Here is a 14,338-nt window from a genome sequence, read left to right as displayed (position 1 = left end):
GGACGAAAGATTTATGATCTGGTTCTTATCAAATCCATCTGTTTTGACTTTCTCTGCCTCTATCTCCTCAATGTTTGCACTCAGAAGGTTATGTTGTTGTTTTTTCTGTTGTCCAATACAGTAGCCTGTTGCCTTTGAGAGAACAAAACAATACGATTTAGTTGAAGTCATAGCTTTAATTGTTGTCAGGGAAGTTTATGTTTTTTCTAAGCCACTTGCTATGACGATGGTATTGAAAACGTCTCGCTCAAAGCGCTTTGTTTATTCTCGCCGTAAACAGTGAAGCTGAAGTTAAGTGCAGATAAACGCGATGATGAAGACCAGACACGGACCAAGACATGACCATGTTATTCGGGATACGCAAAGATTAACTGAACCCTCCTGTTGGTTTGAAAAATTATGTTTTACAAATCCTTAGAGGTTGTATGTTGTGTTTTGTTTTGCCTTTGTAAACTACTGTTCTTAAATATTACTGAGAATAATGTATGTGTTGAGAAAATACCCCATGATACTAAATGTAGTTTTGTGAAACGACAGCAGAGGGCACAATAGATACAGTTGGCATCTCTGGAATCGCCCTTATATGGTCATGTTTGAAGCAGTTGAGGGGGTAAATAAAGAGGAGAAAAATCTATATCTATAAATCTGTATCTTTCTATAATTACGGTGCGTTCCAGGGAACTGGTAACTGGTATCTTTCCCACTTGAAAATTACGACTTACGACCTCAGAGCGTTCCAGGTGATAAAACTCGTATGTAAACAAAACGGCTAATGCTACAACAGTTAGCTCATACGATGCCAATGTTCTATGAAAGTTTTCATTACCAGTTCGAGCGGCGTTCCAAGGCATTTTTCCAAGTGGGAGGTGAGAAATTTACCAGTTACCAGTTGCCTGGAACGCACCATTACTCCAAAACTACTTAAACAAATGCTGAATTGTTTATTAAGTTGTCTACCTAATAAAGATACAAAGAAATGGAGAGGAGCAAAGTGATGAATACATAAATACATAGCCTAAATAACAGAGATTACTAACATGATGCTTCTTGTGAGCATCATGCTAATGCTAACTATGACTGCCGGTTTTTTTCTTCTTCGTTTCTACTGAAGAGACTTGACTTTACTTGTGTGATAAAAAGTTTATGTTCCGCCAGAAAACGGCTCAAAAGATAAAAAGAGATTTCCCAAAATGTACTTCCTTCCCCTCGGTGAGGCCACGCCCCCTTGTATGACGCGATGCCGACTGTATCTATGTTGAATCTATGGGCTATATGCACAGTGACCCCACGTGATTTCCGCCCGGACAGTCAGCCAGAGGCTGTCCTTCCTGTCTGTTATCTCTTCCCATTAAAAATTAGCAGGTCCCACAGAAATGAAGCAATAGCTTAAGATTTGGTAAAGGACAGCGAGTAAAAGTTCGGATGTGGCTGGAGCAGGTTAAAAAATATTACGTGAGACGCAACGACTTCACTGGAGGAAACCTCCGTGTTCATAACGGTGGATGTTTTTGTCTTGAAGCTAACGCGGCTAACAAAATAAAAAATAAAACTAGCGCAAAGTTTTGAACGAGCCTGCGCAAAAAAGAATCGTCCTGTTAGTAGTTTAAATAATATTTACTTGTTTACATGTTATATTATCATTTTTCAACACTAGCCTTTAGCTCTAAGATAAAAGCTCCTACCTTACGACAGCTGGCGTTTCCTTAGGGGCGGGATTCACAGCGAACATGATGTTTGTAATACGTTGCTGTGACTGTCCATCAGTAACTCGTTGTCCTTAACCAGATCCTGAGCTATCTCTATATTTGTGTGGGAACCTGCTAATTGTGAACGTAAACGACCAGCGACAGGAAGTGCTGCGTCTGGCTGACTGTCCAGGAAGACGTCACGTGGGGAAACTGTGCATATAGCCCATTCCCATGTGACATATACTGGAAAGTGAGTTAGCGTATTGAGTGCGAAAGAGGGAGACAGATTGAATATGGATTACGGAATCTTCAGTAGATTTAAACAAAACTCACATAGTATTTTTGATGAGGCTAAAACATTCTGACATGCAAGCTCACAAAAGTTGAGTTTGCACATGCCTTTAAATGTGTTCTTTCCGTGTAAAATCTCTTAAAAAGGCAACAAATGGTTTGTATTTCGGTACAACACAGGTCAAAAGAAACTTTTGGCCTGTGAGATTGGTGTTCTCGACATGCATTTTCTCTGATAATTATCACATCTCCACAGATCCACAGATATTCAGTGAATCATTGTTGTTGTATACCTCTTGTCAAAGCCAAAGTAAGTCGGTAAGTACCCCTAAAGTAACCTGTCCCTTGTCTTCCCGCCCCTCACAGGCTGCGGAGTACAACATCTTTGAGGGTCTGGAGCTGCGCGGGGCCCCTCAGGTGGTGGTGTGTCAGGGGAAGATCGTGCTGGAGGACGGGAACCTCCACACCTCATCTGGAGTGGGACGCTTCATCCCCTGCTCCCCATACCCAGACTTCGCCTACAAACGCATCAAAGCCAGGAAACAGGTGGGATTATCAAAGTGTTTCATTTCCATAACCCACTGGAAAGGAGAAACCCACGCTAGCAGAACATCATTTCAAAGCATTTGTTTAATGATCAGATTATTTTAGGTTGGGTGTTTTCAATATCGGCTATCGGGCCGATATCGGTTGATAAAAAGGTTGTCGACTTTTGTGGATCATTTTGGAACCATAAGTGACAGAGCCTTATCCTTTTTTGATTTGCAATCTGCTCATTTTTATCTTTCAAACAAGCAAACAAGTATGAAACAGGCATACAGGGCCCCCTGCTGTCACAGCACTGACATGTTTAGAAGTATGAGACACAATGATTGATGAGACATTTTTGGCCCAAAATATTAGCAGTCCATATTGGCTTCATTTTTTGTTTTTAACATCAAATTATATAAAAAAAAATATCGGCCTATATACATAGGCTATCGGCCATGTCAACCCACTTCATATCGGTATCGGACCCCAGCAATCCATATCGGTCCAACAACAAACCGAACAACACTTTTTTCAAGACCTAAAAATACAAAAAATATCTAGTTATCTAGAACCAGAAAACAGAACAATAATGGTATAAAAGACAATTCATTTTATTTTAATATATTTTTGCTGAAAAAAAACAAATAACTTTGTTTAATATAGGGCCGGGCGATATGGCCAAAAAATTAAATCTTGTTTTTTTTTTACTCAGTTTGGACAAAATACGATTTTAATCGATTTTATTTGAAATAAACTTTAAAAAGTCTCCTGATCTGAGAAAACTGCTCAGAGTCCGGGTCATTAGTATGTTATAATGTAGCTACAATTAGGCCCATTAAGAACATAACCCTTTGTATAAAAATAGTTATTTCTGTTTTAGATATTCCTTGTCTCCTCTCAAAAGTAAAACCTCTTAAAACACAACACACATGTCGCAGGCTTCTCTGCTGGTGTCATTTCGCTACAGAGTGTCTAAAACGCTGCTAAATTGGCCGAACGCCGCACGTTGGGGGCGACATGGAGCGGCAAACTACGATTTAGCCATTTTCCAAATTGTCTGTTTTTAAAAGCATGAATTAATTACATTAATTTGATTTATCGCCCAGCCCTACTTTAATGCTGTCCCTGGACCAAATGTACCTGTAGTACCTAAACTTTTTACTGTACCGTACAGGCTTAGCCCTAGTTGGAAGTTGTCTAAATCGTCATGTATTAAGAGTGTGAACATCCAGTTATCTGAATGTTTGTCACACTGCAAACCAATTTCCCTGCAAGGACATCACATCATCAATTACTATAAAGGAAAGTCTGCTGTTATCACTTGGTATCTGGCAACGGAAGATACTCAAACCCCAAGTATATGTATCAAAAAAACAAAAAGAAAAGCTAGATTAGTACATCTCTATGATAAACCACTTTCCACCTAATACAATATTATGATCCGACACAAACGTCAAACACAGTGGTTGACAAAGTTGCCCTTCGGTTTTCCCGCGTCAGTGAAAACACTTAGCATTTGTTAAGTGGCACCAGGGGAGGCGGGCGTTGGCGGGAGGTGAAGCTGAACTAAATGTTAAATGGTATAAGACAAAAGCAGAAGTTATGAGGTAATGGGAGACACGGTGCTCGGCCATTAGCCCCTGGAGCCCTGTTCTAGATCCTGGCCGGACTTTATATACAGTAACAGTGAACGTGTCCAGGCAGCGAGGGTGGTCGCGCTTTTGGCATAAGATACAGAGAAGAGTTCAAGGAGACCTACCACATAGAGGAAATGTTCTTAGTCATAGTAACGGGTCACGGATTATAATACGGGCCAAAAATTAACAGGTCGAACTTTGTAAGAAAGCCAATATGTGATTTATAGTGTCCGGCTTTTCCATTCGGGGATCCTGAAATGTTTTATCGCTATTTTAGTCGTTACACTTAACTATCTCCCACAATGGATGCAATCTTTCACTCATAGTGGAGCATGTGAAGGGAAATTACTGGATTGTATTAAGTGTTTTCCTTTTATATCTGTCTTAAATTATAGTCTCCCTTAAAACCAGCATCTCTCCTAAAGTGACCGCAGTGAGCTTATTGGTGGTCAATGACCTCATAGATTTGGCTTTATTGGACAGTGGTCGTATCTGTAATGGAAGAACAAGCTCACGTCTTCAAACGCATTAAACCCAAGCACATGTATTAGATTAGATTCATACAGTTTGACCAATGACCACTATAAAGTTGACACTAATTTTTACCTCATGCCCTTGGCCTTCAAAGTATCACGGTTTCCTAAGTGACCCTGCCTATGAAGTGCAGCGTTTGGCATGTACCTCGGTAGTCATGGTTACACCTTCACTCTAGTAGAACCTAAACACAGTCTTGTACTTAACAATATTTGTGAAGCTTTTTTTTTTGCTTTCAAAAGGGATTTTTACAGATTGTTTCACTTTCAGGGGCCTATATATTTTGCAAAATCAATTTAAAACATATAGCACACGCCTTTCCAGTAACAGTTACAGCACACATCGCTTTATTACTTGGCCCTAATGCACATTTCAATCTTAAAGCTGCCTTAAGTAACCCACGCCCCTCCACACTATAGACCACACGCTGCTCTGATTGCATTTTTTTGGGCATTTAGAACATACTTCCATTTGGAACTAAGTTTACAGTGCAGAACTTTTTTTTAATGCAATCATTGAACACCTCGGCCTCCGGCGCTGCTTTGCTTTGCTTTGTGAGAAAAGAAAAAGATCTGACAGCTCCTGTAGATGTTGGATAAATAAACAAACGGACATTTCATGAGGATTTCAGCTGCATCAGAGCAGGACGGTCAGATGTTTATCAGTTCACGATCTTTTTGTAAAATTCTGCCATGATGCTAAACTGTTAGCCGCTAACTGTTGCTGCGTCTTTTGCTTTAAACCTTTGCGATCTCTTGTTCACGTGTTTGTATTTACATGGTGTGTGAGGCTTGTGTTGGGGGGTGTGCTGTGATAAAATATCAAGGCTAAGAGGTATACAGTAGTTATAAATGAATAAATGATATAGAACCTTTAAGCTAAGTTCTTCAAAAACTAATGTACACGATTTGCTCTGAAACACTCTTTGTAACCAATGTGTAAAAGCATAGATTTAAAGGGGCATTATGCAACTTTTTATGCAAGAAAAAAAAAGTTTATATTTTGTAGGGCTGTGCAATTAATCGAAATTCGATTACGATTTCGATTATTACACTAGACGATTACAAAAATAGCATAATAGAGAACCAACGATTATTAAGGATGCCCTCCCGCTCGTCCATCCAAAGCGCAAAAAGTCCGTCCTGCGCGGTTTGTGTGAGCGCGTCTGATAAGCTGAAACACCAGCGCAGCGTGACAGAACTGTAAATAACAAGTACTAATATTTTTTAAACCTAACTCTTGAGATAGCGCCACTGTTAAGTGCTCACCTTGTGCAGCCTCGACATCCTTTGCTCAGGCACAGGTTTTGTTTAGTAGAAAAGTCTAAAACTCTTCCTCAGGAGCAGATCTCAACGGAGCTCTAAGCAAACTCTTATTATTTCATGCTGCTGAGATGATTGTTTCTGTTCCCTTCGCATTTCACGTGCTAAAGGCTCATGCTTTGGTTTGACATAAAACATTAGCGCTGTGTGATGATGTCATCAGGCTGCGCGGCTCTGTTGGACAGGTGTGAGGGCTGGCCAGCAGGAGGCAGGTCTCCCTATAGGACTAGTTTAGAAACTGTAGTCAAAGAAAATGTAGTCCATAGTTGTTTTTTAAAATAATGATAAAAATGAATAAATAAAATAAAGATTTTTTTTTAAGGCAACAAATAATCGTTTGAATAATCGTGATTTCAATTATTACTAAAATAATCGTGATTATTATTTTTTCTATAATCGAGCAGCCCTAATATTTTGTGTATTTGACCTTGACCAGCGGGTGTATGAGTAGTTTGTATGGTGCCTTTGCTTTGGATTACAGTGGCCTCTACAATGCTGCAGGATCAATTGTTTTGTAGGTTTACTGGTGAGAGGGTCCGTCACCAGAGGAAACCTCCCAAACAATTGATCCTGGAGCACTGTGATTAAAGGCAAAGTCGCCACGCTGACCACTCATACAACTGCAAGGTAGAATACGCACAAATGTTGACTTTTTTTTCTTGCGTACAAAGTTGCATAATGCCCCTTTAAACCTGGTTCTATCATTTATTTTTGATTTCACCACCAAAAATGGGAGTTTTTTGCTATGTAATAAAAATGCCTTGTGTTCCTCGTGTTAATGTCTACAGCAAAGGTTTCAAGTTGATTTAAAAAAGGTGGTGGTACATTTTTTACAGACCAGGCACACGACTTTCCATTGAATTTGACATCTACCACAAACCCCGGCTTTCGTTCTTTTTTTACAGGAAATCTGCAGAAAAAATCTGCAAATTCCTCTCTGTCAGCAGGCCGTGTAATACTGAACAGGTGTTGACATCAAATAAATATTTTCTTTCAAATTCTGACCGCCGCTCCTCTTCTCCTCTTTCCTCTCAGCTGGCCGTCCTGAAGGCAGTGCCCAGGGGAATGTACGACGGTCCCGTTTCAGAATACTCCCTGTCCCGCGGTGGAACGCCCTCCGCCTCAGCACGCTCCTCTCCCACCAAACAGCCCGTCAGAAACCTGCACCACTCTGGATTCACTCTATCAGGTAAAAGACCAGAGACTTGCGGTGAACCAAGGTGCTTCATACAAGACCGCACTGGCGCGTGTTGTCCCACTTACGGTTTGTAAAGCTCTGTTGAATCACATTTTACCTCACCAGTTTGTCACATAATACTAGCATCTTGTACTGCACACAGTATATTATAGTAAAATAACAGAAAAAAATTACAGATTTTGACTGCTGGCCTGGATTGAAGCTATTAGGTAATGGTGTAAAGTAAAAAATATAGATAGTTAAATAATAATGACATTTGAACAGAAATTATTTGCACAAATATGGATTACACATTACTTTACAAAACACTAATAACATTACAAATATAAATAGCACGGTAAGTAAGGGGGGATTATTACCGTGCCATGTTTCCTTGTAATTCACTGTTTTTATATGGGTTCCCACACCCAAAATCACTTAAAGAAGAACTAAGTAACTTGTTTACCTTAATAATTCCGTATCCCTCTGGGGGAAATGCAAGTGTCAATGGGATGATTGGGGGGTCTTTCATCTCCCCCTGGTGTCTCTGGACAGAAAACCACAATTGCAACTTTCCTGCCACCGAGGCAGAGGCCCAATACACACTAATGGAATCATGAAGAAAAAGCTAACAGGCTAACGGGCAAAGCTAACTGTGGGCTGGCACCACTTAAACTGTATTTATAGCCAAGTTTGACTGAAAAAAAAAAGATCTCCATTGTGTAATTGGATGAACAATATCCCTCTCTCCTTTCATCTTTTCTGTCAGCGTAGTGTTTACTCTCACAGACAGTTTATGAGTAAAAAACCGTAGCATGCTACAACATCTGCAGTGGCGCTTATGGCCTGTAGGGGCATGAGTTACTTAGTTCTGCTTTAACCAACAACTCAGGACCCCCTTCTGTAAAATGCAATAAGCATTTATAATAATTGAAGTGCACGACAGGTGTGTGGCATTTAAAATCTGGTTTAATGATGTTCGTTTGGATACTGTGTTTTAATTTATGGCTTGCCTCTTAACCCTCACTTGAACTGAGTACATTTTATCCAGTTTGGCATTACCCAAATCTAAAAGCTTCTTGAAGAAAGTGGCAAAAAGGAGACAAAATCATGCCAAATGTGAGACTGAAAGGGATGAATAAGCGACAAAAAACGTGGAAATTTGACAAAAACACGCAACAAAAACACAAAAAAAGCAACAAAAACACGACTAAAAAGTGAAAAGAAAGCAACAAAAAAAGCTTCAAAAATATGGCTAAAACGTGACAAACATGTTCACAGCGCAACAAAGTAATTGCAATCAGTTTTGGTCTTGGCTTTCAAATGAGGCGTGACTCTGGCCTATAAGCTGTAAGCTCCACTCAGGAAGCTTTTAGATTTGGGTAAAGCTGAACTGTAGAAAATGTGCTTGGTTAAAAAAATAAAAATCATCTCGCGACATATAGGATAAGGTTTAGCCTGAATCATATTTTCATATAAAGTGAACTGAGTAAGTCCCATAGTTGCATACACCATACCGTGCAGCACTAACAGCTTTTTATTTGCTCAATTTGACACACTGTTAGCCACGCATTCCCTGTGGTATTTCTCAACTTCATAAAAACAACCAATTTGTTTATTTACGCCCGTCCTCACTCCGGTCTTTTGAGGCCAATCAGCATCACCCCATGTGGCCTGTTGTAAACTGGCTTCAAACCGTCTTTTATGTGGTTAGACGTGACGTCAGCATTGCTGCTAATTGAAACCTTATAATCCGTAACTGACGCTAGGCTAATTCATGCTAGCTCAATCCCCCTAACTCCATTACATCAGGGGCTTTCTTTTGTGATTCATTGTGTATCCACATGAGTAATGGCTTCCTCCAGCATCTAAACTTGGGCAATGGAGTTCAAAAGCGAGAGGGGAAGAAACGAGGCGGCCTCTGAGAAATGTGGGCTTCAAAAATAGTACTACTTTGGTTAGACATAGAAAGTACTTAACCTCTTAACCCCCACCTTTAAACAAGCACATTTTCTCCTGTTCGACTTTACCCAAATCTAAAAACATCAAAATACGGATGAAAACACAGGGGAAAAAATGCAGCAAAACAGGTGTAAAAGACGCGACAAAACAGTTATGAAAAAGCAACAAAAAATTACTAAAAAGCGACAAAAAGGCAAAAAAACAAGCAACTAAAAAAGCAACAAAACATGCGTTAAAAGATGATGAAAAAGCCACCAAAAATATGACAAAAAAGCAACAAAACTACAACAATTATTGTAGTAGAAAACAGCGGCATTTACAGTAAGCACAAAGTCTGAAGGCGAAGCTCAAACTCCTGTTTAATTCGTGTGTTCAGTCAGGGGCATTCTGTACAGAAGACATCATCAAATGTGTTGGGTGTTGGGGCCTCACAGCAAACCATAGTTTGTGATGAATTATGAAGCTAAAACCTGGAAAAGTCTTCCTGAAGACGTGAGACAGGCCCCGACTCTGGCGATGTTCAAATCCAGGCTGAAAACTGAAGCTAAACTGGCATGTATTGGAAAACTGCCAGATTTGTGAGGACAGGGATCTCAGAATACTTTTTTTTCTAGTATCTTCTTGGCCGTTCTGCTTTGTGGATACTTTTACTTTACTGCTACATGATTACTACAATAGTAAATGATGTTCCTGAATCTCTACTTTTAGCTTTTAGATTTTGGTCAAGCTGAACTGGAGAAAATGCACTCAATGAAGGCATTCCCTTACTGGCTATAAGTACAATTGAGGGCATTTACTTTCCTACTTTTCAGTCCTCATAATTCCAGAAGTTGAGCATAAATTTTGTAATATTTCATAACTCAATGTTGTCTTTTCCATGCTGTGACATCATCTGCACAAATCACATTTGTCACATTTATGCATCACTCTTTTCTTTTGGCTTCGCAAGAAAATTTTCATCTACAAAACGTGAATGTTTGGAGCCTTGTTACATTATTTCTATGCCGTTTTTTTTCTTTTATACAGATATAGAACTTGACTTGGCTCCACCCTGAACAAAAATGGCAACCATTCAGGGAGTCGTTGAGGGAGAACGTTCTGGGCTGGACCTTTCTGTGTGGAATTCCCCCCCCCCCCCCCCCAAAAAAAAAAAAAAAAAGCATATCTAAAATGCAATCTAAACAGGGTTGTGTGAACTATCCAGTTACTTTCCCATCCCTGGAGTGATCCCATTTTCTCACCACACTTGTCTTCACAATAGGATGTTCGCTGCAGTTTTTTCCTTTTCTTTTTTTGGCACGAGGCCTAAACTGCAGCGTAACTTCCCACACACTGTAAGTCTCCGGTCCACATCTGGTCCCAGTCCGCTAGGAAGCCGATCTAAAACGTGAGACGCGCAGCTCGCCGTGCATCTGCTGCCGCTTGTGGAGAGACTGTTGAGAGACTTGCCCCCGGACGTAACGCCAAGAATGGATTAACAAAGATTTAAAACGTGGCTTTTGTCCGGCTTACTCTGGAGTGACTGGTGTAGACAAAGCAATTGCTCAAACAAAGTCATGCTTCACAATGAACGCAGCATTAGCAGTTAGTCACTCCACAGTTTTTGTTATTGGACAGAAGTTGTGCATTAGTCAGTAAAGCAGCAGCCAAGTCTATGAGTCTGTGTCTCTTTTGAAGTTCTAGGGTGTTGAGGATCAGTACTATCATATTATAAGTCATTAGTTTGCTTTGAATATCACTCGGGAAACCACTCTTGTCTTGTACTTGCATGAACAAGGCCCCGATGCTCTATGGATATCATGAGCTGATCTTTCCGGCACTCTGTACGTCACATTGAGGACCTAATGTTTGACGATGGTGTCAGGGTTGTCACACAATCCATCGCTGCTTTATTACTTTCCAGGGAATAGACCTTAGACCTTTCCCAAAAACATCATTACGATGTCAGAAAGATGACAGGCCAGCGAAATCTCTGCTCTGTGTCACAGATGCGTAAAATAAACTACAATCAAACCAAGAACAGCTCTAAAGGTTTCCAAAGGATGAGCCAGAGCCTGCGGTCAATTATCACAGAGGCTTAAATGGAAAGTCCAGTGATGTCAGACCAGGAGCTTCTGAACTAAACTCAATCTTCCCAACTAAAGTCAGCCAGCTCTGCAGGTGGGGAGCCCTGAAGCTCACAGGGAGTGTACACAATGAGTAATCTTTTTAGGGGGGAGGCTGTGTAATAGAAAATGGCGGGATTAACAGCAAGCACACAGTCCGAAGGCGCAGCTCAAACTCCTGTTTAAAGCAGTACTAAGTAACTCATGCCCCTAGAGGCCACAAGCGCCACTGCAGGTGTCCTAGCATGTTGCGTTTTTTTACTTATTGATTGTCCGTGAGAGTAAATACTACACTGGCAGAAAAGACAAAGGGAGAGAGGGATATTGTACATCCAATTACACAATGGATGGAATTTTTTTTCTCTCAAATTTGCCCACAGTTAGCTTTGCCTGTTAGCCTGTTAGCTTCTTCTTCGTGATTCCATTAGTGTGCATTGCGCCTCCGACCCGGAGGCAGCGAAGTTGCAATTGTGGTTTTCTGGCCAGAGACACCAGAGGGAGACGAAAGACCCCCCAATCATCCCATTAAGACTGTTTTATCCCCAGATGGACTATGAAAGGGATTTATTATGGTAAACAAGTTACTTAGTACTGCTGTAATGCATGTATTCAGTCAGGGACATTCTGTACAGAAGACATCATCAAATGTGTTTGGTGTTGGGTGCTCGCAGTAAAAGTAAAGTTTATGATGAATTATGAAAACCTGGGAAAGTCTTCCTGAAGATGTGAGACAGGCCTTTACTCTGGCGATGTTCAAATCCAGGCTAGAAAACTTAAGCTATGATCAGTTTTTCTAGGTCATAGCTTTCAAATGAGACGCTACACTGGCCTGTGTGAAAGCTCCAGTCAAGAAACTGGAGAAAATGTGCTCAGTTAAGGCAGGGGTTAAGAGGTTAATGACTACTTTTTACTTCTATTTATTTATTTATTTTACTTTTCTAAAGTAATGTTGCTCTCACTGTAAATGCCATCCGTATTTTGGACACCTTTGAGCATAGCTTGTGAACCAGAGTGTTGAAGTCTAATTGAGACATCGGCTGCTGTTTACAGTATCTGCTCTACACCACCACTGATCACTGCAGTTTCTCTCAAGTAATTGTATTTATAAATGTAATAATTAGCAGAAACATGTCACTCACCAGGACAAAGGAATTAGACTTTTTGGATCCATTTGGACCGTGATAATATTCTGCATATTTTGTGTTTGTAGAGTCCTCATGAATGTTGGTAGGATTTGTTCTCTACTGATGACATAGTCGATCATTGTACTGCCTATAACACATACAATCTTGCACAGGAATAAAAAAAGAACAAATTCTTTATTTTTTTTGGATTGGTACACACTCATGCCTAGGTTTAACCTCTTACCCTTCGCCTTAATCGAGCGCATTTTCTGCAGTTTGTCGTTACCCCCCAAAAATACAACAAAAAACACAATAAACAAGTGACAAAAACATGATGAAAAAATGATGAAAAGGCAAAAAAAAGAGCAGGAAAAAAGCAACAATAAAGTGACAAAAATAAAACAAAAGAGCAACAAAAACATGTCGGAAAAGCAACAACAACACGTTTAAAAAGCAACAAAAAAGCAAGGGAACAAAACAGTGAAGAACGGAGCAAAAAATTTACTAGAACACGCAGAATAAAATTACGAAAATAAGAGACTGAAACAGAGAAGCTTTTCGATTTGGGTAAAGCTGAACTGGGGTAAAAGTGCTGGGTTAAAGCGAGGGTTAAGAGGTTAAAAAATCAACTGTTTATGACCTTGCTGACCCTCGGAAGATAATCCGATAACGTCTTCGTCCCTCTCCTCAGGTCCCTCCATTCCAGAGGACCTCCCCATCAGGCCCGCCGGACGCCGCATCACCGTGCCCCCCGGCGGCCGCTCCAACATCACGTCTCTCAGCTAAACGTGACGCGGGAGGGAAGCGAGGAGGAGTCTGTAGTTTGCGTTTTAGGGGTGTGTGCAGGAGAGTGGATGAATGAGATGCAAAAAGAAGACCACGCGAAGTTTCAAAAAGTTACACAAAAAAAAGAAAGAATAAAAATCAGCAAAACACTGAATCCTCATGCCTTACCTGCCACTATGCTACCTTGTCCAAATGAGAACGGCATTGCTTTTTCCTGGGGGATATTGTCGATATTATAAAAAAATGTACGTGGTTTAAAAGAGAAAGTACTGCAATACAAAGCGGAATCATCACAATTGACAACTGATTGGTGGACTTTTAAGTAAATATGCCTTAACTTAAATTTAAACACACACACACAAATCATCAATAGGTAATCGCTTGTGAAAGTAAGAATTCTTAAAGGTAAAGGCTTGACGCTCAGTGGAAAAATGCCGACCGCTTTCTCAAATGGACACGTCTCTTCCTGTGCGGCTTCTTGCAACTTCACACCCTTTATTTTTTCAGTTGCCTGCCATGTTGTCTGTCGTCTCCTTGCAAAAAATAACACTTAAGACTTTCCCCCTTGTTAGCCATACACTCATGCGGTACCGTTGGAGTCGCTCTAGAGGGCGCTGTGCAGTAGTTGTAATTGTAGCTTTGTGAAGCCTGATTCGAGGGTTCGGGACCAAGAGAGAAATCGATATCTAAAAGCGATCGAAAAAAAAAACGAAGGCGCATAGAGCTGCATGGGCCCTCATCGGTGACGATTTCTATGGACCGGGAAGCTTTCGTCGCTTTTAGATATTTGGACGTTTATTCTTTTTTTTTTTTCTTTTTTTTTTGTGATGCTGTTGTGATGATGGATATTTATTACCGTCGAAGAAGAAGGACTTAAAGTTGTCCATTTGCATTGCCCATCGCTTTCATCGCGCCATCTCACATCCTCGCGCTGAGATGAATTCATTACTAATCTGAAACTATTAGCTTTACAATTAAAAAATAAAGAAAAAAAGCAACGTATAGGAGAATGCAAAAGACCTGCTTTCACATGTACAACGTTATTCTTGCTTGTTTTTTTTCTTTCTACAACTTGCAAACCACGGTCATACTCAACAGCAACAGGGATAGTTGGAATAGTGGACCAACGACTAAGGCTAGTGGAGTGACTTAAGTCAACTTTTAGCTTAGCATTTTCCCTT

General features: G+C 40.4%; 1 protein-coding gene across 2 annotated transcripts in view; it reads left to right on the top strand.

Moving 5' to 3' along the window:
- The window catches only part of dpysl3 (dihydropyrimidinase like 3), a 64,749-nt gene extending 50,411 nt beyond the window's left edge, over positions 1 to 14,338 (top strand). Inside the window, exons 12-14 of one of the 2 annotated variants that reach the window (XM_079565963.1) lie at positions 2,346 to 2,525; positions 7,039 to 7,192; positions 13,063 to 14,338. In XM_079565963.1, the coding sequence (XP_079422089.1) occupies positions 2,346 to 2,525; positions 7,039 to 7,192; positions 13,063 to 13,157 (429 nt within the window). In that variant the 3' untranslated portion in view covers positions 13,158 to 14,338. The remainder of the gene's footprint in view (positions 1 to 2,345; positions 2,526 to 7,038; positions 7,193 to 13,062) is intronic. The other variant, XM_079565964.1, reaches the window with a different exon arrangement.

Source organism: Gobius niger (assembly GCF_951799975.1).
Source record: "Gobius niger genome assembly, chromosome: 11".
In the NCBI taxonomy this organism is placed as follows: Eukaryota; Metazoa; Chordata; class Actinopteri; order Gobiiformes; family Gobiidae; genus Gobius; species Gobius niger.
The sequence above is the reverse complement of the archived record's forward strand: the minus strand, read 5'-3'. Positions and strand labels throughout refer to the sequence as shown.